This window comes from Pezoporus occidentalis, unplaced genomic scaffold (assembly GCF_034315485.1).
Source record: "Pezoporus occidentalis ecotype Australia unplaced genomic scaffold, CSIRO_AGI_Poc_V1 ctg56, whole genome shotgun sequence".
NCBI classification, from domain to species: Eukaryota; Metazoa; Chordata; class Aves; order Psittaciformes; family Psittacidae; genus Pezoporus; species Pezoporus occidentalis.
In genome coordinates this window covers 2,201,441-2,229,439 of record NW_026915899.1, presented here as the reverse complement: position 1 = coordinate 2,229,439, position 27,999 = coordinate 2,201,441, and the positions used below count along the sequence as shown (strand labels likewise).

The following is a 27,999-nucleotide window of genomic DNA, read 5'->3' as shown; positions in this document are numbered from 1 at the left end:
ATGTGCATGTTTCATTTACTTTTCAACTCGAGGTATCAATGAGTTTTTGCTTATTGTTAGTATTGTTAGCCAGATGCTGGCTATGATAGTTCTTTCACAACTTTCTTACAAGAGCAAGAGTTAGTCTATCAGCAGGGTATAGTGCTTTCTGGTGGGCAGGCTTGTGAAGCATACAGTAGGCAGTGCTGGAGGCACATGTACAGTGTGAGGGTGTGAGGAATTTGTAGCTGTGCATTTGTATTAATCTGTCCTATTTATTTTTGGAGCAAGTGGGCATGGCCGTTTAAAAAAACCTATCAATTAAAATTACAAGCAGCTAAAGGAAGGGGAAGAAATTAGGCTTTCCATTGCTGAATGCATGCCAACCCCGTACATTCAAACTGTTGTTCTAGTCAAACACATAAAACATGTTCCTCATGTCATGATGTAAAACATGTCATTTCCTACGTGGTCAGAACTCAGTTTTTATAATGCCACAAAAAAAGGTAATCTCTGCAAAAATAGTTTGGTTTATGAGTCATTTCCTGGCATTCTGGCTGAAGATTCAGAAACTCCTGTCCTTGCTGAGGCCAAACTCATTTTTTCATAGAGATCCAGAGCATCATGAAGGAAGTTCCGAGTCTAGGTAAGACCACAGACTTGGTACATAACAAAATGAAGCTTGACAGGTTCTGATTAGAAATCCTAGAATCACAGAATGGTTTGGGTTGGAAGGGACTTTAAAGATCATCTGTTTCCAACCCTCCTGTCATGGACAATCTTCCCACAGTTCTGATAGTCGCTCTGTCCTTTTAAATCATTACATCAAGCCAGTATTTCCCTTTCTAAAGGAAAAATTCAGCTTGAGTGCAAGCATTGCTATTGAAGCAGGACTCACTGGCTGATGTTCTATGGCTGTATAAGACCAAGACTGATTATATGATGAGTCACTTCCATCCATAAAATATGGCATGATCCTGTGAAAACCCATCCCGAGCTCCAGCCTGCAGTATTGCAGGTAGGAAGCCGAGACCCAGGAGGACAAGCGAAGTTTTGCTGCACATTTGCCCTGCTTTTAGGCTCTTCCACAGCACCTACCACACCCTGAGCGGGACTTTGGTCTGGCCTGTGGCAACCATTTACATTCCTGACATCTCCTGAGAAGCACTGAAGGGCTGCCTGGCTAATATTTACTTTCTCTTGGTCCTCTCAAATGTGGTTGCAGAGCCTTTGCAGGTGTTCGGGGTGGGGGGAAGCTGATCTGCCGTTGCAGAACACGTGAGCTTGGGCTTTAAAAGCCCCTCCCTGTAACTGCACTGACACTTATTCATCCTGCATTAGTAGTCATTGTTTTTGTTGATTTTGGGGGGTTTCTTTCTGGTAGAGAGTAAGTGCGAAGTGATTGATATCTGGGAAAGGAAATCAGGATTTGGCGGCAGAGCGACATTCCATTGTCTTGACACAAAATAACAAATAACTCGCCTCTAAATCTGTGTCTCGGGAAATGAAAGTGTAAAGCAGTGAAAGTCATTTGGGGGTCACTGAGATGCGAAGTGTGACCTGCTCCTCAGCTCTCCATGATAGCTTTGAGAAGTCTCTCTGGTAGCTGGGGAGGAAGAGGGCGAGCTCATACCCAGTGCCTGCGTCTTTCTCTCCTACAACCTGCTTTTGGAAGTGGTGTTCTCACAGTTTGCAAACACCATCTGAAAACGTTCCTTGTTGTGGCAGTGATTTTATAACCAAATGCAAACAGTAACTTTTCAGAAACCATCCACAGGTTTTTTGCTCTCTAAGTGGCAATAGGGACCATGTCATGCAAAGCCAACCCAAGCCCCTCCTCTTCTGCAAGGCTCATCCTCAGAAATGCTGTTCAGCGTTTACTCCTCTCACTCCTCCCAAGTTTTAAAAGGCTTGATTTGTGTGCCCAGTTACAGCACTGCCCACCCCACACAGGAGCTGGGTTCATTCAAGCCATCTAAGTACCATCTAATACCACCATCACACCACAAAACTCCTCAGAGGTTTACTCTCCAGAATGGTGATTTTCAGCTCCTCCTGAAGGCCAAGGAGATGCAAGGGACCTCCATGAGAGCTGGCTGAGTCTGAATGGCCCTTGGCTCACCACAAGGCCTGAGGACGGTGCTTGAAGGCTGTGCTGTGCAGCCTAGCCTGGTGCAAAGCCAGCAGAGTCAACGAAATGGCACCTCAGGAATTTGGTGCGAGTTCTTTGAAGTGCGCTGTTATCTCCATTTAATCACTCAGTAAATCTACAGTAGCTGCCTGATTTGCAGTAACTTTTCAGGTATTTTGCATCTGTCTCTGTAGTGAGGGGAAGCAGCAGTTTGCAGTTACCTGGCCATGGAGAGGTCTGTGTGTACCAGGAGACCCTTGCAAAGATCCAGTGTGGGATTCTTGGATTTTATAGACATAGCTGTGTCCCCATCAGCCACACTGAGCAGCAGTTTGCTTGGCAAGGTATCACCAGGGATGAGTTCAAGGAGAAGGAGTTAGTTGCTGTGAGTGTCACATTCTGCTATTTCTAGGTATTCCTTGGAGTCTGTCAGCAATGACATTTGCATCCTGGATTACAAGCTTACAAAATTTATATAAAGCCAAAAATATTTGAGAGTGGTTCTTTGGTATGTAGATATGGACAAGTGGCAAAGGGAGAAGGGTTTGATGAACTAGGAGAGGAGAGCATGCTCTTTTAGCATCCCTCATGTTTCCCAGTCTCCGAAGATGCTGGAAGAACATCCTTGTTGGTGAAAGGCAGGGAGGCAGCAAAACAGAGAAAAAAAAAGGGTTTGGAGAGCAGGGGGAAGGTGCAACAGCCACAGGAGCTTATCAAAGGGGAGGAGTGGGCTGCACAGTATGGAAGAGAGGGGCCGCAGCAACAGAGCACCGTGAGTGGTGTCTCCCATGCAGAAAGTTGAATGTTGTCTTGGGGAGTGGGCATGGTCTCTTGACAGCCAAAACAGGTCCTTCTTGCTGAGTCACTGATTCAGCATCAAAGAGCTGAGAAGCACCTGGGAATACAAATTTGAGGATAAAATTTCCATTTGCAAGCAGGGAAAACCCGTTCTTCCCATGAGCACTGCACAGCCTTTGACAGAATTAGTCAAATCCAAGAATATACCCTTTGCAGGAGCGGGATGATATTTGTGAAGGTACTGGCCATACTCTGTGGAGGGAAGGAGCAAGTCTGGATGCTGTGTATGTGTAACAGCTTTACCTTGTCCCCATGGTGGGACAGGAGGGCTGCTTCCCTCTCTGCCCTGCCACTGAAAGAGCAGCAGCAATTCAGGTCATGCTGTTCACGCGTGACAGGTCTCATAGCTGTGCCTTAAGCCTCCTGCTTTGAATATCAAAGTTTAGCCTCTGGATGTGCCCGTGAAGGAGATAACAGATCAGGGTAGTAAAACTTGCTTGACTTTGTAGCCCAGCCTTGCTCCTGACAATCCGTGTTTCAGGGAGTTTGTCTAGGAAAAGGAACTGGTCTGGTGGCTTTTCAGGATTTGCATTTTTGACTCACTGATGGGAAGCCTTTTAGTTTTCCTTTTCACTGTCACAGGCTCTCATGTTTCTCTACACACTGGAGCCAAGTTTGTGTAAAGAAATGCCATTAAAATATTTGGGGAATAAAGGGGATACATACATCAAAGGAGTAAGGGGTTTATGTGAAATGATTTGTCCTGCCTTTCCCTGGTGACTAATCAGGATGTGTAAAGGATTCACACCGCTTCATTTTAAAGGTGCTCTGGAAAAGCTGTAGGAGGAAACTTTAAAAAGCGCAGATTAACGTTAACAGTTCCTCTAATCTGGCCTAATTTGGAGTTTCCCGATGGATCAGAATGGTCTGCAAACCGTGGCGCTAAACTTCTCTGGCATTTCCTCGTCTGCCCCTGGGATTACAAGTGTGGCGCTTTCCCCGTTTTGGGTTTTTTTCCTGTTTATTTATTTATTCCCTTGTGGGGGGCTGGGCTCCAGCAGCTTGCCCAGGGAGACTGCCGCCGCCTCGAGCCCTTAATGAGCTTTTTGACCACTGAAGCAGCACAGCATCGCCTGGGAACGGGAGGGGAGTTCTCCCTTCCCCACGGCAGATAGCAGAGCAGAGGCTGGCGGGTTAACGAAGGAGCCGGGCGCCTGGCAGGCTGCCTAATGAGCACCAGGGATCCCATAAGGGGGGGGACTCGGCCGGAGTCCCAGCAGCAGCCTCCAGTGGGACTTGATGCCAGTTGCTCCATTTCTTCCCATTGTTAGTGTAGGTGGAAGTGTTAGAAAGCAAAGAGCCCCAAAGGGTATGAACATGAGGCATTTTCCACCCATAACTTTGGGTGGTGGTGGGGTCAGAACCAACACACTAACAGTGCATAGGAGAGGAGTTTTTGTATTAAAAATAACTAGGAAACAGATTCTTTTTAACCTTTAACCACTCCAAACAGTCAATAAATCATTAGCTACTGATTAACAAAAACAGAAGGGTAACTTATTGTCCGGTAAGCAGACTCTTGGAAGCACTGAAAGGCTGGCACTGACTTCAGGATGGCTTTTCTTTTTACACTTTTGCACTTATTAAAAAGGCAAGTCAAGCTCTGCATATTAAAGCTATGCCACACAAAGCATTTAGAAAAAGACCAACTTCCTAAAAATAGATACATTTTTGAATGAGTACAGTGAGCTGAGCAAATGCAGTATTTAAGCTATACAACATTATATCTGTCCCCCAAGAAAACAGGTCTCCTCATGCTGAGAATAATGAGGTGGGTTATGTCTCATCTGCAAGGGTTCCTAGTTTGTGTTCCCAAAGTCTTGGCCATATTTACAGTCTGCTGCTGAATCGTCTCCTCAAGCTCCTTCAAAAGGCTCAATGGCATGGCTAAAGTGGTGGAAATCCTCATAGCCAAGGTTTGGGATGGAGGGCACAGCTTTCAGTTTGAGTTCAGGGAATATCTGTGATGTTGGAACACTCCCATGGCCAGACAAAAACACTCTCCCTCTTTCCATCTGTGGGAAAAGTCAAGTGGCAATTGTTTATCTAAGAATGAAAGTTGGGAAAAGGTGTTTCTGGTAGAGGAGATGTTTGTGGGACCTTTGGAAAAGCACTGTTATCTTGCAGATTAACTAATAAAAGGGTGGGATCTAGGAATCTGAGTGTCACTGCTGCTGCTGATTGACTAAACAAACATTTGCACTTTGTAGTATTTCTATTGCATGTACAGTATCTAGTCTGGTTTAATTCAAAATAAGGTTACAAAGATTGGACTATTTGCTTAAACCTTTCCAACAATTCTGCATCATGACTTTTCAAAACAGTGGTATTTTTAATGTGAAAACATAACAGTTAAGTATTTAAGACAAGGCTTCTATTGTCCCTTAATCTGTTTGCCTTTTCCACTTCACTCTGCTTCGTTAGACCATCTGTGTCTTTAATAAGTAACTGTGTGGGCTCCCGCAGTTTAAATATTGACTTTAAAATAATAGAGGATTCCAATGAAACTGAGATACAGAGGAATATCCATGTCTAGTGTTTCAAGTGGAATGGGAGTAGATTTGTGCAGTAGATTTGCAAACTACAAACAGATGCGTTTTGATGACCTTTTCTCCTCTATCTGGTCTTCATTTATAAAACATAAGTTCACAGATTAAGCTTCTCAGGGTTTTTGCATGCACCTGGGAGAATCTACATGTGTTTTTGCTGAAGCTGTGGGGAGAAGTCCAAACAGTTCATTGCTCTGTACTTGGGTTTCACAGAAATCAGGTTTGGCATCACTAGTAAAGTACCTTCGTGGTGCTGTTCTCTCACTGCAACCTGAGAAAGTCAGCGCAGGTGGCCAAAGGGAGTTGCATGCACCTTTGCAGCTGGAGAAGGTCACTCCTCCAGGTCACCACTGAGGACAGTAGATGAGTCTCTGTTAATTCCACTGTGGTCAGAAAGGGAAGCTGTCATTCATGCAATCTGCCCGTGACTCTGGACAGGGTTGAGTGTCAGGGGTTAGACGCGAGATTTGAGATTGTCCATCCATAGATCAAAACCACTAATTTCCTTCAGGAAAGCACAGTGAGGCAAAGTTATTTCATGACATTAGGTACAATGTTAGGTACTAATTGCCATTATTTGAGGAACATAAATATGGTTCATCTTACTTTACAGATAGAAAGAAAGGTAGGTGCCTTCTGCTCTCACATGTGGATCCTGAGTCAGGGCTGCTTCTTCTCCAAGTGACTTTGTATGTGATTATAACAAGAAAAGGGTCAGTACAACAGACTCGACACGCTTTATATGGAGTTCACAGGACGTTTGAAGATCACTGTGTAATTGTGATAATAGACTGCAACACTTAGGACTGCTTTCTTTTTTTTCCTTTTTGAGTCCAGGATAAATCCAGTTTTCCAAGTTTTTGTTTAAGGGAGACCAGGTTCTGTCTCTAGCACTGTTTGGTACCCGTTCTTGCTGCTTAATTTTACAGCATGCGGTCTTTGAAGTTTGAATCCCAACCTCTTTCTGGGAAAAAAAGGAGCCTTTAGGGTTAGGCAGCACAAGGTAAATTTTCAGCCCCATGAGCAGTAACTCAGTTACATGACTTGTATTACCATTAATGGGGGTCATGCTGGTAAATTCCTGTACACCACATTGCACATTTACTCATGGGTGCAGAACTGGCACAGCTAATGAAACTTGCCTTTAGGGTAGCATGGGGTTTCAGGAGATGAGGCTGACAGGCAGAAAGGACTCCTAAGTACCCAGATGAAAGTCTGGCTTTTAACTCGTTGAACATTTTTCCAGAAAATAGTAGTGTAAATTAATGCTGGTTAGTGTTAGCTGTTCCTACTGTTAGGGATCAGTCTTGCTCCAGTAGGATTCCATCGAGGCAAAGATCATGCCTGAAATGTGAATGTGTGTGCTACCATTTAGTGTTGGCAATTCACTTTTGTGCGTATTTCACAAACAAATTAAGCTCTTTTTTATAATTTTCGCCCTTGCTGTTTTCCCAGTGATGATCCTCCTATGACTGAGCATCACCTGGTGCCTTCCAGCTTGCTTTACTCATGGGCATCTTATACCCATTTGTTCTGCAATTTGTCTGTTGCAGTAACAGCGTCTTCTCTTTTCCAAAACCCTTCCCCAGCCTTTACTTTGCTAGGCCAAAGAAGCCAAGTCCATTTTGTCTGTTTGATAAGGTAAGCTTTCCATTGCTCTGGCTGCATATGCTCTAGATAAAAGTTATTTTTAATAAATGAACTCAAAATGGTCAAAAATATTCTGTCTTGTTCAGTGTCATGAAATTTCTCTCATGCCCAACAAGCCACTGTTGTATTGCCTTTTTTTGCCTTTTAATCACTCCATGAGGCATAATTGTTTTGTAGTCAATTAATAGCTATATATTTCTTACTTTTCATCATTTATAGCTGATGGTCTCTGAACCTGCTATAGGAATTCTTGTCGTTAGACCCCAAGTTTCATGCTGTGTGATTAATTCTCTTTGTAGCACTCAACTATTCATATGCACAATGCTCTAAATATCCTTTGATTCACCAGCAAACTATATTTAGTATTAATCAAAATATTAAATGAATAAAGTCAGTTTCATGATGTAACTCTGAAAGAGCTCCTAACTTGGGCTCCCTCTGTTCCAGTCTTTTTAACTATTTCACATTATTTCAGTTGATAAAGTATTCCCTATACTAGGCGCTGAGATGATGAGTAGTGTAGCACTTGCCGTATATAAGAGAAAAAAGAGTCCATGTCCTATTAAATCAGCTAGAAAAATCTCTCTTTCTCCTCCCATCAACATATTCTTACATTTTGGGAAAAGCCTTTTGTGTCAAATGAGCCTTTTGACATGGTCAGAAAATTATGGCGTGTTTGAATTAAGTATGAACTGCAAGTAGGTCTCTTTTCATTCACTGGAATATTCTATTTCTTCTTCATCAGCTTGTTGTTCTGTGTGGTTATCAGAGCCAAAAAGATGCTGGAGATCTGCACTGCAATGAACAGTCAACATCTAGCGAAACGCTTTGCAGTTTCTGTGTTAATAGAAGTACAGAAAAACTCAGTGCGCCACTGCAGCTAGTTGACTGTGAAGGAGCAGCTGCAAACTGCTGACTCTCATCAGGTTGCAATCTTGATTAACATTGGGCAGATCCCCCCTGCTGCGAGAATAACTACCCTGCCTTTGTCAAGGCGCCCATGTAAGAAACAATAGGTTATGTCAGTGAAGCACAAAACCACAAATGTCAATCGGATCGTTCCTTCAAATGAATAGGAGTAGCACCCAGAATGTAAACATTTTAATTTTGGAAGGGAAGGGCTGCCAGTGGCTTCGTTAATTTTCTATGTAATTTTTCATTCACTTTGAAAAGCTGCTCACTAACAAACACTGCCATCATCTAACACAATAACATTTTCAGCACTGCAAATATGTAGGCTTCCTGTCGTTCCAGGCTAGGCAGTGGCAAAGGCCTGGGAGTATCGGAAAAAATAAAATCTGACTTAATATCACTCAGGAGAGTTCAAAACCTTATACTGTGCCACTGCCAAAATATGTGATCACATTAGTTCTTGGTAGAGGAAATGGAAAATACTTTCCAACTGGAATTGACACCAGGAAGCAGCTTTTAAAAATGTTTTTATACGTTGGGATAATTGTCCTTAGAAATAAATCTGTATTTCATTTTGATGCGTGATCAAAATGGCTGTATGTATTTTAACAAATTTATGTGTGTACAACCGAAACAAAAACAATGGGCACTTATCCCTGTACTGCTTCTGCATTTACTCTGCAAATAAGGGATTTCAGTATGCAGTTGAGTAATATATGTTTTAAAGTGTCCATACAGCAAACTATAGTGCAAATGTCCAGCTGTCTGCTGTTTTCATATGGTTATAACTACTGTTGATCAACACATCATAAGAATACCTCTATGGCTTTCGGCTGTGCCATATGTCTGGTCAGATCCTGGTGACTCCACTCTTGTGGGGTTTCCCTTTGCTCATAGAGGAACAACAGCACTCAGGCTCGTTCAGCTTCTCCTGAACCCCTGAAGTCTGCAGAGATCCTGCGCCGGTGGTAGATTAGGGTTCGGTAGTTCTGCAAATGCTAAACATGGAAAACAGTTTTCTTACAGAATTGGCTAGTTCTTTACTAAGGCTGCTATGCTGGCCTTTATACACACTTTCTATCTTGTAGTTGAAATGAGAGGTCATTATCTAAGCCCCCTCCCAGTTATGAGACAACCTTTCACTACAGCTTTATAAGAACCTGCACTTAGTTTCTGGTGGCCCTGACAGAGTATCCCCATTGGAGAAAATTTGACTTAAGCCTTTATTTAGCCTCACTCCTGACATTACATCATTTTATGGTTTTCTGTGTTTGGGCAGAAACAATGTCAAAATTCAAGTGACTTCTTTCATTTGAGGTGAAGAGTTACAAAATGAGCAGAATTGTTAGAGTTTGCTATGCAGACTTAAGAAAAAGCCTCTTTGAAGTTCAGCGGTGGAAAAGCCCAAAGCCATTTCTGGCCATGCTGTATATCCCACTGTAAACTCTCTCTGAAGTCATCCATTGGGTTTTTTTTCTTGCCTAAATGTCATAGGTCAAGTTAACTTCTGCTGTTTTGTTTACATAACCAATTTTAGTCCCCTTTGGGGGTAGGACAAAGTATGTTGTTGAGCTGGCTGAACCAGCATCTAAACCCCATGTGTACGTAGGACTTTATGACATGTGCCAATTCTTTCTTGAAGCCCAACATTGGGCGATTAGGAATTCCCCATGGGCCCTCTGGAGAGAAGGTGGCAGTGGTGACTGTGGACGACTGTGACACAGCAGTAGCCGTGCGCTTCGGGAGCCTCATTGGAAATTACACCTGCGCTGCCCAGGGGACTCAGACCGGCTCCAAGAAGTAAGGATTCCCTCTACTGCCTGTTCCACTCATTCTCTTCTTCCAGGGGAGAGTCAACAGTATGTGATTAACCACTAAGCAAATAGAGTTGGAAAAGCAGTTATGATTTAACAAGAAAAAGTAAGAAGATTTATTTTGGCAATGGAATTTGTTGGAGGCTACTGGAATTGGCAATAAACTGGGTGGAATGCAGAGAGTTTTGTGTAGGTACACACATGCACCCAAATTACTTGTAAAATGTAAAAAAAACCTCCAAAAACAGAGTTCAGTGTGGCCATCCCACAAAAAGCATCTACTCAGTATGAAAATGTAGAGAGAAGGGCAAATAAAATGTTAGACTTCATTAATGAAAGTGATTGCTGAAGAGCTTATTATGTCTGTCATTTAAGTACATAAGTTGAAAGTCTTGTCTCTAAAGGAGATAGAAATAAATGAGACACAGTGTCGTGGTTTAAACCCAGTCAGGTAATTCGTTCGCTCACTTCCCCCCCTTTTCTTGCCCTCCCCCTGCTCTCGGAGGGACGGAGAGGAGAATCGAAAAGAATGCAACTCCCACGGGTTGAGATAAGAACAGTTTAGTAACTAAGGTATAACACAAATCACTACTGCTACCACCAATGATAATAATGATAAAGGAAATAACAAGGGAAGAGAATACATCATCTCACCACCAGCCGACCGATAACTCGCCCCCCCCAGCCTGACCAAGCTCTGACCGATACCTCCTCCAACCCTGCAGTCTCCCAGCCCTTCCGGCTAACTCCCAGTTACCTCCTGGGCATGACGTGCTGTGGTATGGAATACCTCTTTGGTCAGTTTGGGTCAGGTGTCCTGTCTCTGCTTCCTCCTGGCTTCCCCTCCTCCCTGGCAGAGCATGAGGCTCACAAAGTCCTTGGCCAAACCAAAACATCATTGTTATCAGCTCTGTTCCCAGGCCGAAAGTCAAAACACAGCACTGCACCAGCTACCAAGAAGGAGAAACATGACTGCTACTGCTGAACCCAGGACACACAGAAAAGGCCATTGAAAATCGTTAGGAAGGAGAAAAGATTTTCTTTGAGGAAAGACCAAAAACGATTAGTATTTTTGAGTTTAAAGAGGAGATGGACAGCAAGCAATGTAGCGGGAATATAAGGTAATGAGTGATAGCAGAAAGACCATTGAGGTACACATGCTGCTCTAAAATCCCAAGAGGAGAGGGCACCATAAAAATCAGGGCTAATTCAAACTGACCAGGTCATACACTTTTCACAAAGTGTGGAGTCATTCAGCGGAACCTGCATCCACTGAATGTTATTAAGACTGAGATCTTCAGAGGATTTTAAAAGGGTCATCGCTGTATGATAATTAAGTAATTGTATCAAAATCTACAGCATCTCAACCCTTGTGCTGAGGAGCACGACTGGAGTCAGAAGGAAGTGTCCTGTGGCTGCACATTTTTCCATAATTTTCATTTTCTCTTTCATACTGGCCACTGTTACAGAGAGGTCATAGGGTTCTGTATGTGATGACAGCTCCCAAGTTAAAAGTTAGTGATGTTTCTGGAAGATCCTTCAATTACAAGCTCTGAAAGTGCTGATGTAGCAGAGGGAAGTTCATGGCAATACAGGCAGACTAAACAGCTCAGATGTGCTTATGGAAGCAGTAAGATAAAGAACAAAACGAAACAAACCCTGTACAAGAAATTATGAGCATTTCTTTATTTTTTCAGATCTTTGGACCTCACTGGCCCTCTCCTCCTTGGCGGTGTCCCAAACTTGCCAGAAGATTTCCCAGTGCACAACAGACAGTTTGTCGGCTGCATGAGGAACCTCTCTATCGACAGCAAGCCAATTGACATGGCTAGTTTCATCGCCAATAATGGCACTCTGCCAGGTATGAGTGACTGCTGCCCCAAAAGTCAACACAAGAAAGCTCTCTCTGGGTCTAGCGGGGCTTAGGATGTCAAAGGGGCAGCACTGGACAAAGCCCAGAAAGGGACCAGAGGGGTGTGAGATAGCAGTGTCCCCCTGTTAGCCGTACTGAGTGCAAAGCATTTGCCACAGGCCATGTGGAAGGAGCTCAAGGTGCTGCTGGGCATTGCACTGCCACCACGTCAGCTCCATCCAGACCTGGCTTGTTTGAGCAAGGTGCAGTCTGTGCCTGTGCCAGGGACACACACAATAGCCTGTGGTAGAGCACACACTTAGAGGATTAAGCAGCAAAAGAGGGCCAATGTTGTTTAGACTTTCTGCATTGTTAAGAGTTTCACCCAGGAATTTACTCCTAAATGAACGTCTCATTTTTGGTTTGTTTTTTGTTTTTTTTTTAACTAGCTTTTAAATGTCACTTTGCTCTGAAAGCCAGTGGGATTAGTTCATGAAAAATGTTTTTTAAGACTATTTCATAAGTTATGTTTGTTCTGTACATCAAATTCTGCAGTTCTCCAAATCTGAAACCTCCTTTATGAAGCAGCCTGTTGGAAGTTTTGATTTGGTTTCCAGTCCTTGGATCCCTGATTAGTGGGATCCCAGGATTAGTTCTGGTGTACAACATGTTCTCATCATCATAAAACTGTTTCTTACATGCAACAATGGCAAGTTCCTTCCACTCTGATGAAGGTCTGTGTAAGAGCTAAATTGCAGTTCTTAGGTATGTTGCATTGATCGTGGATTAGGAAGGGAGTTGTAGCATACGCTTCAAATAGCTATTTTGTCTTCGAGACCTTTTTTAACAGTTATGTCTCTAATATTAGTTAAACACGAGTTTTATCTTAGGGAAATACACATCAGAAGGCCATAAAATGCTTCTTTTTAGGATGGATATTTTTGTTCCTCATTTGGAAACGTGTTTAAAATGTTGATGTATAGTAGCGTAATTCCACTGCCCGTTGCCTTTCCCTGATTAGTGTCTCAGTTAGGTGACGGTAAGTTGTGAACAGTGGTGTTGAGTCACAGCACCAGTTGATCTGCCGGTCTCCAGCAGAGGATGCCAGGGGAAGAGTATAAATCAGGAAAAGCATGCAGTGATATTTCCTGCATATTTTCTCTTAGTTCCCAAAGATTCACAGCTCAGTGACTGCATTTAATAGCCTCTGATAGATTTGTCTTTATGAATTTGACACTTGCTCAGCTCATGTAAACTTTTGCCATTCACATTTTGTTTCACTGACTTCGAGGATATTAAAAAAGCCCAAACCAAACCTATAATGGTCATGTCTTCTTTTTACATAAAAACTCAGATAGAATCGCTCAAAGCCTTTTTCTTGTTCAAACCATGTAAAATAGCTGTTTTCCTGAATTTCAGGCTGTGCAGCACAGAGGAACTATTGTGAAACCAACTGGTGCCAGAATGGAGGCACATGCATCAACAAGTGGAACACGTACATCTGCGAGTGCCCCGTGCGCTACGGAGGGAAAAACTGCGAGCAAGGTGGGATGCGAAGACCACTTCATGTATAGTCATGTGTGAATGTTTCATTACCGATAATTAACATCTCATAGCACATATGTCAAACTGTGATGCTTAAAGGATAGGAAACTAGGAAACAGATAATTGCCATTAAGACTAGTAGTCACCCTTTATCTATTTGAAATGATTTTAGAGATCACCTATATATAAATATGATAGCTGTCATGAGTAACAGCAGCTTTCGCTGATTTACTTACATAAGCAAAGTAGTCGCCCAGAACTTGGCAGTATCTGGTAATTTGTTCATAGTGAAAATGCCTGATCCTAAGCCCCTTTAAATCAGTGGAAAGAATCCCGCTGACTTTATTGGGCTTTGACTCAAACCAGGGATGAATGTGCAATTTTAATCACCACTTTCTTGGCAAGAAGGCACTCTGCTGAGTACGAGCACTTTCAGTTTTATGGGGTTTTTCTTTGACTGAACATGATATGTGTATATGTATAAAACCTCATTAATAAAGAAAGAGGAAGGAGCAGTAGGTGTGTTTTATAGGGTGTGAAGAACCTGCAGTTCGTTTCTTCCCAAGGAAGCAAGGAATTGTCTGCGTGAGGGGTCCCATGGGATCAGTGGGCAGCAGGCTGCCCACTGTAAGGTGGCATCTCCACATCTAGCAGAGGGTTGCTCATTCGTAGTTTTCCTGGAGGCTTCCAGGAAAGAAAACCTGCTTAAACAGGTGGCTTTCCTAGAAACAGAATCCAAATTCTGGCCTCTGATGCAGAGGTGGTAGGTCTTCATTTTCGTGATAGCCCGCAATAGTTTGCTATGTGATCAAGGATTTTGTTCTTCTGATGTATCTACCCCAAACCAGACTTCTTGATTAGTCTAATCAGGGTGTGGATTGTGGTATAGCAGGTCTCCAAGGTGAGGTGCACACACCACAGTGATTTGCAAACCACTTTAGCATGGTATGCCTCAGCCTGGGCCAGATCTAGGTGATGGCAACTGCTCTTCTCTTTCCTGAGAAGCAGCAGCTTAGGAGGAGTGTACACAAGTTTCTGGCTTGGAAATGACGTTCTGCAGGGTGAGTTACAGGGGAAAGGAATCACAGAATGGAATGGTTTGGGTTGGAAGGGTCCTTAAACATCATCTAGTTCCAACCCCCCAGACAGGGACTCCTCGTCTGCATTACTGAGGATGGGGTGTTTTACCTTCACCACCTTCCTAGGGCCTGCTAACTCACTTTCTGGCAGCTCCTGTCTCCCTCTATAGAAAGAAGATAAAATTAAGGAAAAATTAGTTTTGCTTTTGTAATTCTATTCTTTTAAAAACTGAACTACTGCAGTGCTGTGAAGAAGATCTAGCAGCCGTGCCCAGCGTGCTCTTGGGTGCCTAATGTCACTGCACTAGTCTTGGACTGAACACCACAGGTTTGCAGTTGTTACGTGTGTTTTCCCCAAGCCCTCTGTCTTTCTGATGGCCTTTTAAATGAAAGAGTTTCTGAAAAGTGTATGTAAATACACAGGCAGCACTTCAAAGTGACAAACCCTGAGAAAACAGTTTGAATCACTGCATCGCCAACGGCAGGGAGATGCTGTGCTTGGAAGCACGTGTGCTCACCTCTGTGGTGACAGGGGTGGTCAGATCCCTTTTGGGTACACTAGATATAGCCACCAGCCCCTCCAAGCAGACCCCTGGTCCCAGGCATGGGAAAGGGCCAGGGAGAGGAGCAAGGTCAGAGGGGGTTGACAGATGGGGATGTCTGTTTTACTTGCAGGAAGGTGCACCCTGGCCCCAGGGAAGGGAGAGGAGTTAGGAGGAGGTGTGGGAAGGGAACGGTATTTGCAAGCGCAGAAAGTCACCACCAGTGAGAAAAGGAAGAAGGTGGCTAATTGCCATGCCAGTCCAGTTCTCCCAGGAGTTGTGCTGAAGCACTTGCAAACAGCATTCTCAACCTTCAGCAGGTGGGAAGCCTGCAAGGTTTGCATCCTGCTTCTGCTCTGCACAGGCAGGAGGACTTAAAAATCTCAGCAGTGGTCTAGAAAACCACTAGCAAAGAGGTTGGAAGTTGAGGTCATTTTGAAGGTCAGGAGGGTAGTGGAGGGAGGAGAGGGCTGACTTTTGCATGTGTATACCCGGAGGAGGAAAGGATCCTGCTCAACACTGATGTCCCGGTTACCTTTACACTGATGTGCAGCGCAGGCTGATGAATCATGCCATGGACCAGATAGACAGAGCTTGAGCATTGGATTCAGGTTTTAAGCAAGCTATGAATAGCTGTGGCAAAGCAGTTTAAATTGCTGTCTTGAGTTTCAAGAACAGGCTGAGCTTTAGTTGTTCCACCATCTGCCCGTGCTACCATTCGTGGAGGACTGAGTATGACTGCAAGGGGAAAATCACAGCCTGGAGCAGGAGAAAGAAGGGCTGTTCTTCATGTTGCCTGCACTTACCCCGTTGTGGTGTGGTTGGGTAACACCTTAAAGAAGGACCAGTCAATTTACATCTCTGCCTTGGCCAGTGGTAGTCCACTAGTCACTAACACCTTTTTTCTCACAAACAGCCCTGCACTCCCTCACTACAACCTTTCCCTTTACACAAACCAGCAAGGCAGATATATCAGAATTCGAGGTTTGGGCTTTTTGCCACCAAAAGATGCAACTTCACATCAACCTGACTCCATCTTCTGCTATGATGTCTCTACCATTTTCTAAGGACTTGTCACCTTAGAGTAACACACATGCATTTGTATATACAAGTATATGTATATGGTCTCTTCTACTACAAGAAAATCCAGAAGAGTTGGCAGATATGGTAATGTGGAGAAGGCAAAGGAGACTGTTAAACCCTGTCATCTCACTGAGCATCCACATGGGCTCAGCCCATGTTGAGATACAAGGCCGGGTGTTAATCTGTGGCGGTTGAACCCAGTTGCTAAAGCCTGCTCCCACTTGCAAAAACCTTCCATGAGCCTCACCAGGATGCCTGTGATTGAGGACATCAGGCAAGGGCTGATGCCAGATGGTAGATCCTGCTACAAGGTGTCACACATGGTGGAGGTGCTATATGAGGTGCTGCACATAACACAGAGCTCACACAGCTTAATTTGTGCTCCTGATCAGTGGCATCAACTAATCCATGGTACTGTAGCTCCTGTTACCTGAGGTAGCTACTTTAAAAGCCCAAAGGGTGGGTGTTCCCTTTTTTTCCATCGGCAAAGTGCTTTCCATTGAAGGTTGTCATCAGTGTCTACCTGTAGGGGATCTGTTTGTGCAAGGTTAGAGAAGAGGGCAGGCAACTCTTCAGCTGCCACCTTGAGATACTGCAGGCAGATAACCTAGGCAATTCCGCACAAGCTTTCTCCTTATGAACAGGCTGCGTAGCTGAGACAGCTAAATAATCTGACTTTAGAGTATTTATAATTAATTAATACTTCCTGTTGCCTCCCAGCCTTTTCCTCTGTGTTTAATCTGTTAATTAGAAGCAGGTAATCAAGGATATGTTGAAAACATCTGCAGCAACTGTTGCCCTCATACTTCCTCTCTGTCCACCCACTCATCAGCAGAACTATCAGTAGAGAACCTGAGCTTACCTTTCTAGGAACATCCCTCACCTGTGTAATGCCGCAGCAGTGTGGGGGTGCTACCTGTTGAGTGCAGGCACCGAGACAAGGTGCCTGCCCCACAACAAGGGTAGGTTGTGAATTCACAGTATTATCAGTTGCTTCAGAGTGACTCTCCTAGGCTGGCTCTCACTCCATAGCGGATTAAAACTAGCTCAGTGGACAAGGGACTAGCTACCTTGAGCCATCAACACCACATAGCGACATTTGGAGACCAGTAACAAGTGGTGTCCCTCAGGGATCGGTGTTGGGACCAGTCTTGTTTAACACCTTCGTCGCTGACATGGACAGTGGGATTGAGTGCGCCCTCAGCAAGTTTGCCAATGACACCAAGCTGTGTGGTTCGGTTGATACGCTGGAGGGAAGGAATGCCATCCAGAGGGACCTTGACACGCTTGTGAGGTGGGCTGATGCCAACTTCATGAAGTTTAACCATGACAAGTGCAAGGTCCTACAGCTGGGTGGGAGCAATCCCAGGCACAGCTACAGGTTGGGCAGAGAAGAGATTCAGAGCAGCCCTGCGGAGAAGGACTTGGGGATGTTGGTTGATGAGAAACTGAACATGAGCCGGCTTCAGTGTGCGCTCGCAGCCCAGAAAGCCAACCGTATCCTGGGCTGCATCAAAAGGAGCGTGACCAGCAGGTCGAAGGAGGTGATCCTGCCCCTTTACTCTGCTCTTGTGAGACCTCACCTGGAGTATTGTGTGCAGTTCTGGTGTCCTCAACATAAAAAGGACATGGAACTGTTGGAACAAGTCCAGAGGAGGGCCACGAGGATGATCAGGGGACTGGAGCACCTCCCATATGAAGATAGGCTGAGAAAGTTGGGGCTGTTGAGCCTGGAGAAGAGAAGACTGTGTGGAGACCTCATAGCAGCCTTCCAGTATCTGAAGGGGGCCTATAGGGATGCTGGAGAGGGACTATTCATTAGGAACTGTAGTGATAGGACAAGGGGTAATGGGTTAAAACTTAAACAGGGGAAGTTTAGGTTGGATATAAGAAGGAAATTCTTTCCTGTTAGGGTGGTGAGGCACTGGAATGGGTTGCCCAGGGAGGTCGTGAATGCTCCATCCCTGGCAGTGTTCAAGACCAGGTTGGACGAGGCCTTGGGTGATATGATTTAGCATAAGGTGTCCCTGCCCATGGCAGGGGGGTTGGAACTAGATGATCTTAAGGTCCTTTCCAACCCTAACGATCCTATGATTCTATGATTTCTCCTTTAAACCTTTGTCCTGATGGATATAAACTGTTTCTCTCTTGCCTCTTTATTTACAGCAATGCCTTCTCCTCAGCGTTTCAGTGGCGAAAGCATTATCATTTGGAGTGACCTTGACATTACCATCTCGGTGCCGTGGTACATTGGGCTGATGTTCAGAACCCGAAAAGTCAACGGCATGTTAATGCAAGCCAATGCTGGGACTGCATCCAAGATCAACATTCAGGTAATAATGTGGCTGCTTTTGGTTAGAAAAGAATTAAGAAAATCTCCACCGTCGGTGGGTATGGCCACATGAACTACCCAGCTTCATCCACCCACCTAGAATGCACATCAGTAAATACAAATGATTTCTTCAGCCTTTTACAGAGATCATAAAATCAGTGTAAAATTCAGATGCATTGGTTTAAGATTAATTTTTTTAACAGAGGTAGTAGCGTGCATTAATACAGATGCAAACAAGTGTGTCTCTTGATTGTTTTGGGGGTTCTTTGTCAGTAGGGCAAGTTAGAGTCTGAATGTCCAACAAATGTTCCCTTCTCTACTGTTCAGACTTTTTTCTCTTTTGGGTTGTCTTAGGAAATGTTATCATCTGTATCAAATACAAATACATAGCAAAAAATAGGCATGTTTGGTTTTTTTTATTCAACAGATATTGAACAACTATGTACAGTTTGAAGTGTACAGTGGCCTGAGCCAGGTTGCTAGTTTGAAGATGAGCCAGTCACGAGTCAGTGATGGGGAATGGCATCATTTATTAATAGAGCTGAAGAGTGCTAAAGATGGTAAAGACATCAAGTACCTTGCTGTCATGTCCTTGGATTACGGGATGTATCAGGTAAGGCAGCATCATAACTTTGCCACTATGCACTACAGAAATGTGTTCAGGAGAAAGCAGGATAAAGGATTGTGGGCAGTGATTTGTCTAATAAAATTATATTAACTTACTAAGCCTAATACTATCTTCTGAACAAGTCTGTAAAAAGCCACATTCAGATGCCTAGCTCCTCACTGCTTTGATATTTCTTCTTGAATATACTGTCAGCTACTGCTTGACTCCATCACTAGAAAGTAGGTTGTCTGTGTCATAGAGGATGATAGTGCTGCTTCTTATTGATTATCCTTTTCCTCAACAGAGCACTGTGCAGATTGGAAATCAACTACCTGGACTTAAAATGAAAAGTATCATTGTGGGAGGTGTCTCTGGAGACCAAGTCTCTGTTCAGCAGGGATTCTATGGCTGTATGCAGGTATGAAATGAAATGTGTAGCAACAAACTTTGAACATTTAAGAAAATAGCCATGTGAAAATGCGGGATTTTCTTTTTCATCCATCCGTGAACATTTCTGTTTCCTCCATCAAAATATCTAAGAATCAAAATATTAAAGTCCATCCACAGTCCCAGGTGCAAATCCTACACAGGGAAGCAGCATCTAAGAAAAAATCTAGGTTTGGCTCAGCAGGTGATGTTTCTTTAAAATGTACCCTCATGGATTAATGAAGTAGTGAAACATATGGTACTGTGTTCTGAGTGAAGAGTAACTTTAGAACAATTGTCTTTTGTCACCAGGGTGTAAGAATGGGAGAGACATCTACAAATATAGCTACACTCAACATGAAACAGGCTATCAAGATCAACGTGAAGGAGGGCTGTGAAGTGGATAACCCCTGTGATTCCAACCCATGTCCCCAGCACAGCTACTGCAGTGACGACTGGGACAGCTACTCCTGCGTCTGTGACCCAGGTAACCCAGTGACCATCCCAGGCACTCAGCCAGGAGCTGGATCACATCTCCATGCACTCATCAGAAGAAGAGCAGTAGCAGCAGCAGCATGCTTGCAGAGTGCTCACCTTCTGGTTCTTCCTCTTCTAATCAGTATTATCTTTCTCAGTCTTACAGTAGCACCCTTGAAACTGCAGTCATGGACTAAGGATCATTTATTCTAGGCAACATATCAACCAAACAGAAAGATGGTGTCTGGTCCAAAGGGCTCTTTCCATGTACCTCCCCTTTTCTTTCTATCGCTTTCCTTTTTCTTTTTTTCTTTCCCAGCCTTTTCTGCTGTTGAATCTCAGTCTCACACCCTGCATCCTAATCAAGATACTTTGAATGTTTTCTCTGTTTTAGTGCATGTAGCCAGCACATGCTGTCAGCACCCAGCAGTCACCTCCCATACACGCAGGGAGAGAATACAAAACTATTTGTAACACATGCCCTGAATATAAAATTGAGAACCAAAGGCACAAGGGTGCCTCAAGCATGTTAACAGACTGTGGAAAAGAACAGCCCACTATCTTTTTTGCTGAGAGGAAAAAGAGTACCTTCGTTCTGACAGTATGTCAGGGGGAATCTGCTGATTATTGAAGATGTGTTATTAGTGTATAAGTTTAAAATAGATGGTCTTTTTGAGACATGCAAATCATAAATTACAATGGTTGCTGTAATTTTATGACCTTGTCTCCCCAGGGTACTTTGGAAGAGACTGTGTTGATGTATGTAACTTGAACCCATGTGAACATGTCTCCACGTGCGTGCACAAACCCAGCTCGTCCCATGGCTACACCTGTGAATGTGGACAAAGCTACTATGGACAGTATTGCGAGAGCAAGTAAGAATTGTTTTTGTTCCTGGTTCCTTCATCCTTCCAGGTATGTCTTCTCCTAAGGCAGCAGCAGTCCTCCTGTTTCCTTTTCTGCTTCAGTTAGCTTTCCTGTTACAATTTGAATATTCATAGTGGATGGTATTTGCAGGCTTTCTGCCCTTTAGCACTCCTGAGCTCTCTCCCCAGGCACCAGGCAAACTTTCATATATTCAGGGCCTGAATTTCTTCATCAGCAGCTCAAGAGCTCAACCAGTTGTATTGTGTTACACAGCACAGCATCTGACTTGTACCTTCTGGTGGACTTGGCCTGAATTTGCTCTGTGTCTCTCCTTCAGCTCCCCCAGGACACACACAGAGTGATACACCCAATTAGGTGGCCTCTGGCCAGACAAAACAGCTTTGCAGTTTGGGTCCAGTCCCTGGGCTGGCAAAAAGCCATCTCTTCTGGACAGTCTGGGAGGACTATGTCCTGTTGCTGTGTGGGAGAAACGTGCAGATTCCCTCATCACTAGCTTCCTGGCCTCAGATAAGCATTCAGCAACCAGCCTTATCCCAGAGGCGGCACTTTGATTTACTGTAATATGGGCCATTCATGACGTGTAAATGAAGTGCATTTGTCTGTCCATTTAGGAATAGCTCATGTGATGTTTCCTTCCCTTTGAAAACCCAAAAGCTTTTTCCTCTGCCTTTTGTTGTGTGGGCTGGCAAATGTTGGCTGTGCTGTTGCCCAGTTCATCTTTCATTCCTCTGGATTAGCAACACAGAGACATTGTCCCTTGTCATTATCTGCTAACATCATGTCAAGTGCAGCATTGTGGTTTTTCATATTATAAAGCACAGAAGGACAAACCTAGCTATTACTATAAACAAAATTCAGCTGTGGTCTTTGAAACAGATGGCAAACAGCTTTTCTTTCCTAAAATGAGCAGCAGGGAGGGAGCTCCTTACATTCACCAGTGCATTACACTGATCACAGACTCAACATCAGCAGTGTGACTTTCAGGCTATTGCTTGACAAAGACTTCCAGCTAGCAGAGACCCTGGTTGCTGCCCCAGCCCCTTCCCAGAGCTTTCCTTACCAGCATTGGTGTTGGGGCATCTGTAGGACAAACCTCATCAGAAACTCACCCAGAAGAAACAGAACCAGCAAAAACAGGGGTTATCCTTCACAGAAGTGGCTTTAGGGTTGCTGCATAACCTCTGACGAGCTGTGCTTCTCCAGTCATAGTGTGAATCACAGTCTTTGATTCATAATCTGCATCAAAGCTGCCACCCGTCTCTCTTCTGTGTCTCCAACCACATGTCCTCCCCAGTGGCAGTCCAGGGCTTTTCAGACCCTGTGATGAGCTGGCTGAGAAAGCCAGGTTGGCAGAAAGTAGTGACTTGTCTTTATAGGGTAAGCTTGCAGCCAGCTTTGGACCTGAGCTGGTTTTCCCACAGGCTGGATAAACACTGCTGCCCATGGCAGGGCTGGGACAGGAGCCCATGGGGATGACGGGTGGAATATAAAATGTTAGGGAGCTGCATCCTGGCTGTTTGTAGCAGTAGGTAAAACAGGGCATGGGCTCAGCACCGTATGCAGCTGCCCAAGCTGTTAAAGTGCCACCACAAGCCAACAGGGGCGGTCCAGCATCCAGCCTGCCCCAGCCAGCGCTTTCTCCAGTGGAGGACTGAGACTGGTGGGACCAGGACGATTCCCACTAGTCAATGTGGGCCCCATCGCCCTCTCCCAGAGGAAAGAGCACTTTCTTTGCTCATACAGATGTATACTCCTTATAAAGATGAGCTGGTCTTGAAAACATTCAGAGGCGCATTCCCTCTAGGGGTTTGTAGCACTGATACTGTTTATTTTCATTTATTACAGTGTATATATATTTATATATGTATTGATCATTGGCTGCTGCAGCGAGACACATTGCACTCTATAAGTTGATTTGGCTCAAAGCTCTTTTTTCCCATCTTTTAAGAGGAAGTTTAAAAGAACTTGTTTTCAATTTGACTTTTTTTTTATAGGATTGACCTGCCTTGTCCCAGAGGCTGGTGGGGAAACCCCATCTGTGGCCCATGTAATTGTGAGACCAGTAAAGGGTTTGATTCTGATTGCAATAAGACCAATGGAGAATGCCGCTGCAAGGTAAGCAAAAGAAACCAGTCTTAAGTCAAAATTTCTTTAGTCTAAAAATACCAGAATAGCTACAACAAGAGACTATCTGAGACAAAGTACACACAGTTGTGCTTTGTATCATACGTATATGTGCACAGTGTAGTTAATCTTTACCTAAAACATTTTGCTGGCACCACCCTTCACAAAATTGTACCGTGCAGCTCTTATCTTATTTGCGTTTGGAAAGCAAAACTGTGAGGGTGAAAGCCTGGCTCTGATCTCTCTGAAGTGCAGCCTGGTTTATCAAGGGAGATCAGAACAGAGCGCAGAGGAGTGCTGGTGGTGTTTTGTGTATCACAAGTGAGTAATAGCCATGAAACAGCTTGGGCCAGCTGGGTGAAGCTCTGCCCTCTGCAATGGCCAGCAAAAGGCCTAGCAGCTAGAAGAGGTAAGTGAGATGGTAAATCATTTCTTCAGTGCCAGCTCTGTCAATTTTAAGAGGAATATTGCTAGGGACAGAGGAGGACAGAGGAGGGGAGGCACCTCCCTCCCAAAGGTTTTACAAAGGAGTTCTCACAATAGGTTTTATAACAGGCTTGAATGACATCAGAGGAGCTGGTCCAGTGCAGACCGGCAGCAGTGAATATGGTCCCGTACTCCCCTCTGAAATACCAACACTGTTGCATTAAATCGAGTCAGTGGGGTGCCAGCACCACACTCTTGTGTAATCGGTAACACCTCAGATCAAAAGCATGTACAGATGTGATTGGAATATGGGATCATTGATTCTTTCCACCCTGTACATGAAAAACAAGTGGACGGTGCAAGAAGTTTCTGTACTGGCTTGCTCATACCATACAAGAGCAGAATTGCAAAGCACAGAAAACTGCAAGTCCTCCAAGAATACATTTGCTGGGCACTGGCAGCAAGTACACGAGGACTAACACGGGCCTTTCACCCTGTCTGCAAGTGGTGGTCCAAACACCAGGTCTCTGCGGTGCAGGGCAGCCCAGCTATCTCCCTGTGCTCAGCTCTGCCTCTCTGCATTGCCTGGACAAACACAGCACACTTCCCACAGCTGATACATTTGCTGTTAATAGCATTATGATCCCACTCTTGGTAAAATTAGCCCTTTTTATGATGCACATGCTGCTAGAGCAGGACTTCAGAAACACAAGCAGTTTGGAATAGAAGTCAAATACTTTGTGTCTATCATTTTGGTTCTTCTAGGCAAATTACTACAAGCCACAAAGCAGTGACACCTGCTACCCCTGCGACTGCTTCCCATCTGGATCCTACACACGTGCCTGTGACATGGAGACGGGACAGTGTCCTTGTAAACCCGGTGTCATCGGGCGGCAATGCAACCGCTGTGACAACCCTTTTGCTGAAGTTACCACAAAGGGCTGTGAAGGTACCTCCGGTGTAGCCAGTGCTGCTGATCAGTGGGGCTGTAGTTAATTGTAGGATCTGAGCTGCTAGCAGCAGGCAGGGGAAGGGTGCACTGTGGTGGGAACGCAGCTTCACCCAGGAATGCATGTGAGGCCAGTGGAGTGTTTCCATCAGGGACAATGTGAGCTGCAGCATCCTAAACATGCACCCTTCTCCTAAGTCTGTGCCAGTATGACTCATGGGGTCTGGGGAAAAAGAAGAAAGCTCGTATTTCTTAATTTTAATCAAACTGGAATAAAGCAAGCTTATCCCAATTTTATTTGAAACGTGAGCTTATTGCCAGTGCAGCATTTTATTGCTGTGCTGCAGCTGAAGAGGTGGGAGAGAATACTCACACCCACTGCCCACAAAGGCTATGTCGTGCGCCTGGTGCCCTCTACCTTTCTTTCCTGTCTTGCCCATCCTGCCTTTCCACCCTCCCACCCACCCTCCTCCTGTGATCAGCACAAAGCTTCTGCAGCAGCCATCTCACCACAGTGTGTGGGTGAAAAGAAGGAGAAACGTTTCCCACAATAAAGGAGCAGGCAGAGATAGGCAGAGCCAAAATCCAGAACCCCATAATCATCCTGGGCTCTCCTCTGCCTGTACCTGTCTGCCCACACTGCTGGATAAGGAGCCACTGACAGGCTGCAGCTTGGAAGGCACTGCAGAGGACAGGTATCCTGACAGGGCTTGGGAATTGCAGGAAGGTCCTTTAGGCAGGTTGAAATATCTCCCTTGTTGTGATTTTTATCTTGTCAGCAGAATTGTATCGTTTCTTTTTCTGCTTTCAGTAATTTATAATGGCTGTCCCAAAGCATTCGAGGCTGGTATTTGGTGGCCACAGACCAAGTTTGGCCAGCCAGCTGCTGTGCCATGTCCTAAAGGATCAGTGGGTAAGTTCCCTGGGTAAAACATTAACCACTTTATCTACATACCTGTTTGAGGGGAAAAGAAAAAGAGTTAAAAGATGTCCACATAGGGAATGGCATTAATTTGTCGGGTCTGGAGATTACAGCGTTGCTCATACATATTGCAAGCAGATGAGTTTAGCTAGCAGAAACTAAAGAACTGTTAAAATACATTTGAAAATAGTAGCAGTAAATAAATACAAAAGTGCAGCAGATAAACACATGTAAAGAACAGAAAATCTGTATTTTCAAAATAAAATCTGTATTTTCTGTTTGTCAAGCAATTCTTACACGTAACTTTTAACTTCTCTCGACTTGTACATGCTCTTTGGTGATACAGCTCCTCTGGGCAAGGATAAAATGAGGAGAATCCTTTATGCGATGATTGCTTTACTAGTGTTGCAGCCTAATAAAGCTAAGAGTTACAGCAGAACTTGTGTTTTTCCACCCAACATCTTTTCTCTAACCCGTAAGCCAGGCAGCTGGGAAAAGCCTTTCATAAAGCACGTGAGCTGTCTTGTTTTGTACAGCGAGCAAATGACAACCTGTTTTGTGTGCTCCTAAAAACATTTAACACATTTTGAAACTGGGATTATCTTTTCCAAAGGTTGTTCTGTGGGAAGTGAAATCTCTGTCTCAGATTTGAGCCTGCTAAATCTCTGCTGCAAGTGCTTCTCAGGCTCAATGAGTTATAGGTGATTATGTGACTTCCTGAAATATCACTGAGGGGAATTCAGTGTGTGGTCAACCAAGCTCCTGTTCTGAGGGTTTTAGGAGATAGAATTGATTTTTACTTTCTGTAAGTAAAGATTATTTACATTATTAAGCAGTATAAAGTTGAATTAAGATAAGTTTTCTGCACTGTTCTTGTGGTTGACCTCAGTGTCTCTTCTAGCAAATAAGCAAGCAGGCAAGGGTACTTGGAGAAATTGCTCATTTAAAAAAATTGCTCATTTAGAGTGAAGAACACTCGAAAAAAGTAAGCTTTATAATAATTAATATTCAGACAAAGAACCTGAGGCTTAATTGTATTCACCTAATCATGGAAGAGAAATAATATAATTAGGTATTATTCAATTAATTGTAATTCTTCTTTAGATATTAGTAATTAAATGGCTTAGATACAATCTAAATTTTGAATGGGATAATTTGCAATTCCCTGTGAAGGCTCTGCAGCCAAGAGTCACATTTTAAAGTGATTTGACAAATAGTATTAAATAATAGGCTAAATTAAACAGTAAGCTGCTCGCAGACCTTTCACAATTGGCAAAAGGCAGTTATATATGTTGGCTGAAGTGTTTACGGCATGCAGCGTGCGGACATGCTAGCATGTTTTGACTTGAAGACAGCATTTGTCCGGGAGGTCTTCCTATATGGGCTGTTGCACAGAAATCTGAGCCTGGATATATATTCAGAAGTACTGAGAAAGTGCACAGTCTTGCTCAGATTTATTATAAATACATTGCTGAATACATTTGAGAACGTTAGGGCAGCAAGAATGAGAGCGGTTGGGCAGATCTTGAAGCTTGCCATAACCTTTCTTTAAAGCCTGAGTAAAACAGTTCATGAAGATTCAGACAGGAATCCCCAGTTTGGAAAGCGATATATGTGCATAGCTCCAAGAAACTTGAAAATGCGGGAAATCTGGAAGATCAGGATATCTGAAATCTATGAAGATTTACTCAGCACAATTCAGAACATTATTTACCATTAATGCACTGTTTCTCCTAGGAAACGCAGTTCGCCATTGTAACATTGAGAAGGGCTGGCTGCCTCCTGAGCTTTTCAACTGTACCACCAGCACTTTTGTGGATCTAAAAATCATGGTAAGCTGTGTTTTCTCAGTTTTGCCTTTTATTTTGTAAATGTTCATCAATGCAGACTCCAGTTTGACATCCCTGCACTCCATCTATTGACTGAGTCTTTGAACCTCCTCATTTCCCATCAGGATTATTGTGCTTTTCTGGCTCTCAGTTACACTTTCCATTGAGTTGTCCTGTCAGCCCTTTCTCTAGGCAAACACCATTTTGATCAGAAACTCCTTTGTGCCAAAAATCACTAAATGATGATTGTCTTTGTAACTGGAATGAATAAAAGAACCCCAGCCCATCATTGTCTTTCTTCTTCCTTCTTATCTCTGATTCAGAATGAGAAGTTACACCAAAATGAGACCAAATTGGATGGAGGCAAAACCATACGGATTGTGAGAGTGCTGCAGAATGCCACCAAACATACACAGAGCTTGTATGGCAACGATGTGAGGACAGCTTACCAGATGATGATCCGGGTCCTTCGGTATGAGAGCCAGCAGCAAGGCTTTGACTTGGCAGCCACAAGAGACGTGGAATTCAATGAGGTAAGAAATACTGTATACTGTGCTAAGCCTTTATAGTTCCCCTTTAAAGTTTTATGGCAATGGATAATTAATTTTGTCTTTGACCAGGGTGGAGCGAATATCATGTAATTGCTTAATCTGTTTCACAAATAAGTCAGGCTTCTCAGTTTAGAATGGGAAGTTGGTTATCGCAGTAACAGCCAAAAGCAAAATTCCTCAAATGAAAATAATCAGGTTGATGCATTATTCCTGGGTAAAATAGGTTTGTGTACCATGTTCAGGTCTGTTGGAAAACCTAACTAATGTGATCATTTTCATTTAAATGTGCAGTGAACTAACTCTGAGCCAGTTACTGACTCGAAGGTTTCTTAGAATTCAGTATGGAAACAATTGAGTGATGTTTATTAAAGTCTTGGTACATTGAAAGACATGCTTACCATATTGATATTTTAAGTGATTCAGGCACATACCAGGGGGCTTCTGCTAGTTAGAGCATTCATAGAAGACCCAGTT

At 43.9% G+C, this 27,999-nt stretch overlaps 1 protein-coding gene and 1 long non-coding RNA gene across 9 annotated transcripts in view; one reads left to right on the top strand and one right to left on the bottom strand.

The window, feature by feature from the left end:
- CELSR1 (cadherin EGF LAG seven-pass G-type receptor 1) overlaps positions 1–27,999 on the top strand; it is a 164,860-nt gene that overhangs the window by 105,553 nt on the left and 31,308 nt on the right. For all 7 annotated transcript variants that reach the window (XM_062638350.1, XM_062638346.1, XM_062638343.1 and 4 more), the window contains exons 6-18: positions 9,722–9,879; positions 11,591–11,754; positions 13,165–13,290; positions 18,161–18,327; positions 18,754–18,939; positions 19,238–19,351; positions 19,672–19,846; positions 20,570–20,711; positions 22,719–22,839; positions 24,040–24,223; positions 25,035–25,136; positions 26,883–26,977; positions 27,298–27,507. In XM_062638350.1, coding sequence (XP_062494334.1) covers positions 9,722–9,879; positions 11,591–11,754; positions 13,165–13,290; positions 18,161–18,327; positions 18,754–18,939; positions 19,238–19,351; positions 19,672–19,846; positions 20,570–20,711; positions 22,719–22,839; positions 24,040–24,223; positions 25,035–25,136; positions 26,883–26,977; positions 27,298–27,507 — 1,944 coding nt within the window. The remainder of the gene's footprint in view (positions 1–9,721; positions 9,880–11,590; positions 11,755–13,164; positions 13,291–18,160; positions 18,328–18,753; positions 18,940–19,237; positions 19,352–19,671; positions 19,847–20,569; positions 20,712–22,718; positions 22,840–24,039; positions 24,224–25,034; positions 25,137–26,882; positions 26,978–27,297; positions 27,508–27,999) is intronic.
- Positions 65–27,488, bottom strand: LOC134173880 (uncharacterized). Of its 2 annotated transcripts, none has more exons than XR_009968431.1 (3): positions 27,424–27,488; positions 4,803–4,983; positions 65–3,005 (listed from the first exon to the last, which is right to left on the bottom strand). It is a non-coding gene; the product is annotated as an uncharacterized LOC134173880 (long non-coding RNA). The 2 variants fall into 2 exon arrangements; XR_009968430.1 differs by lacking the exon at positions 27,424–27,488 and adding an exon at positions 5,761–6,272.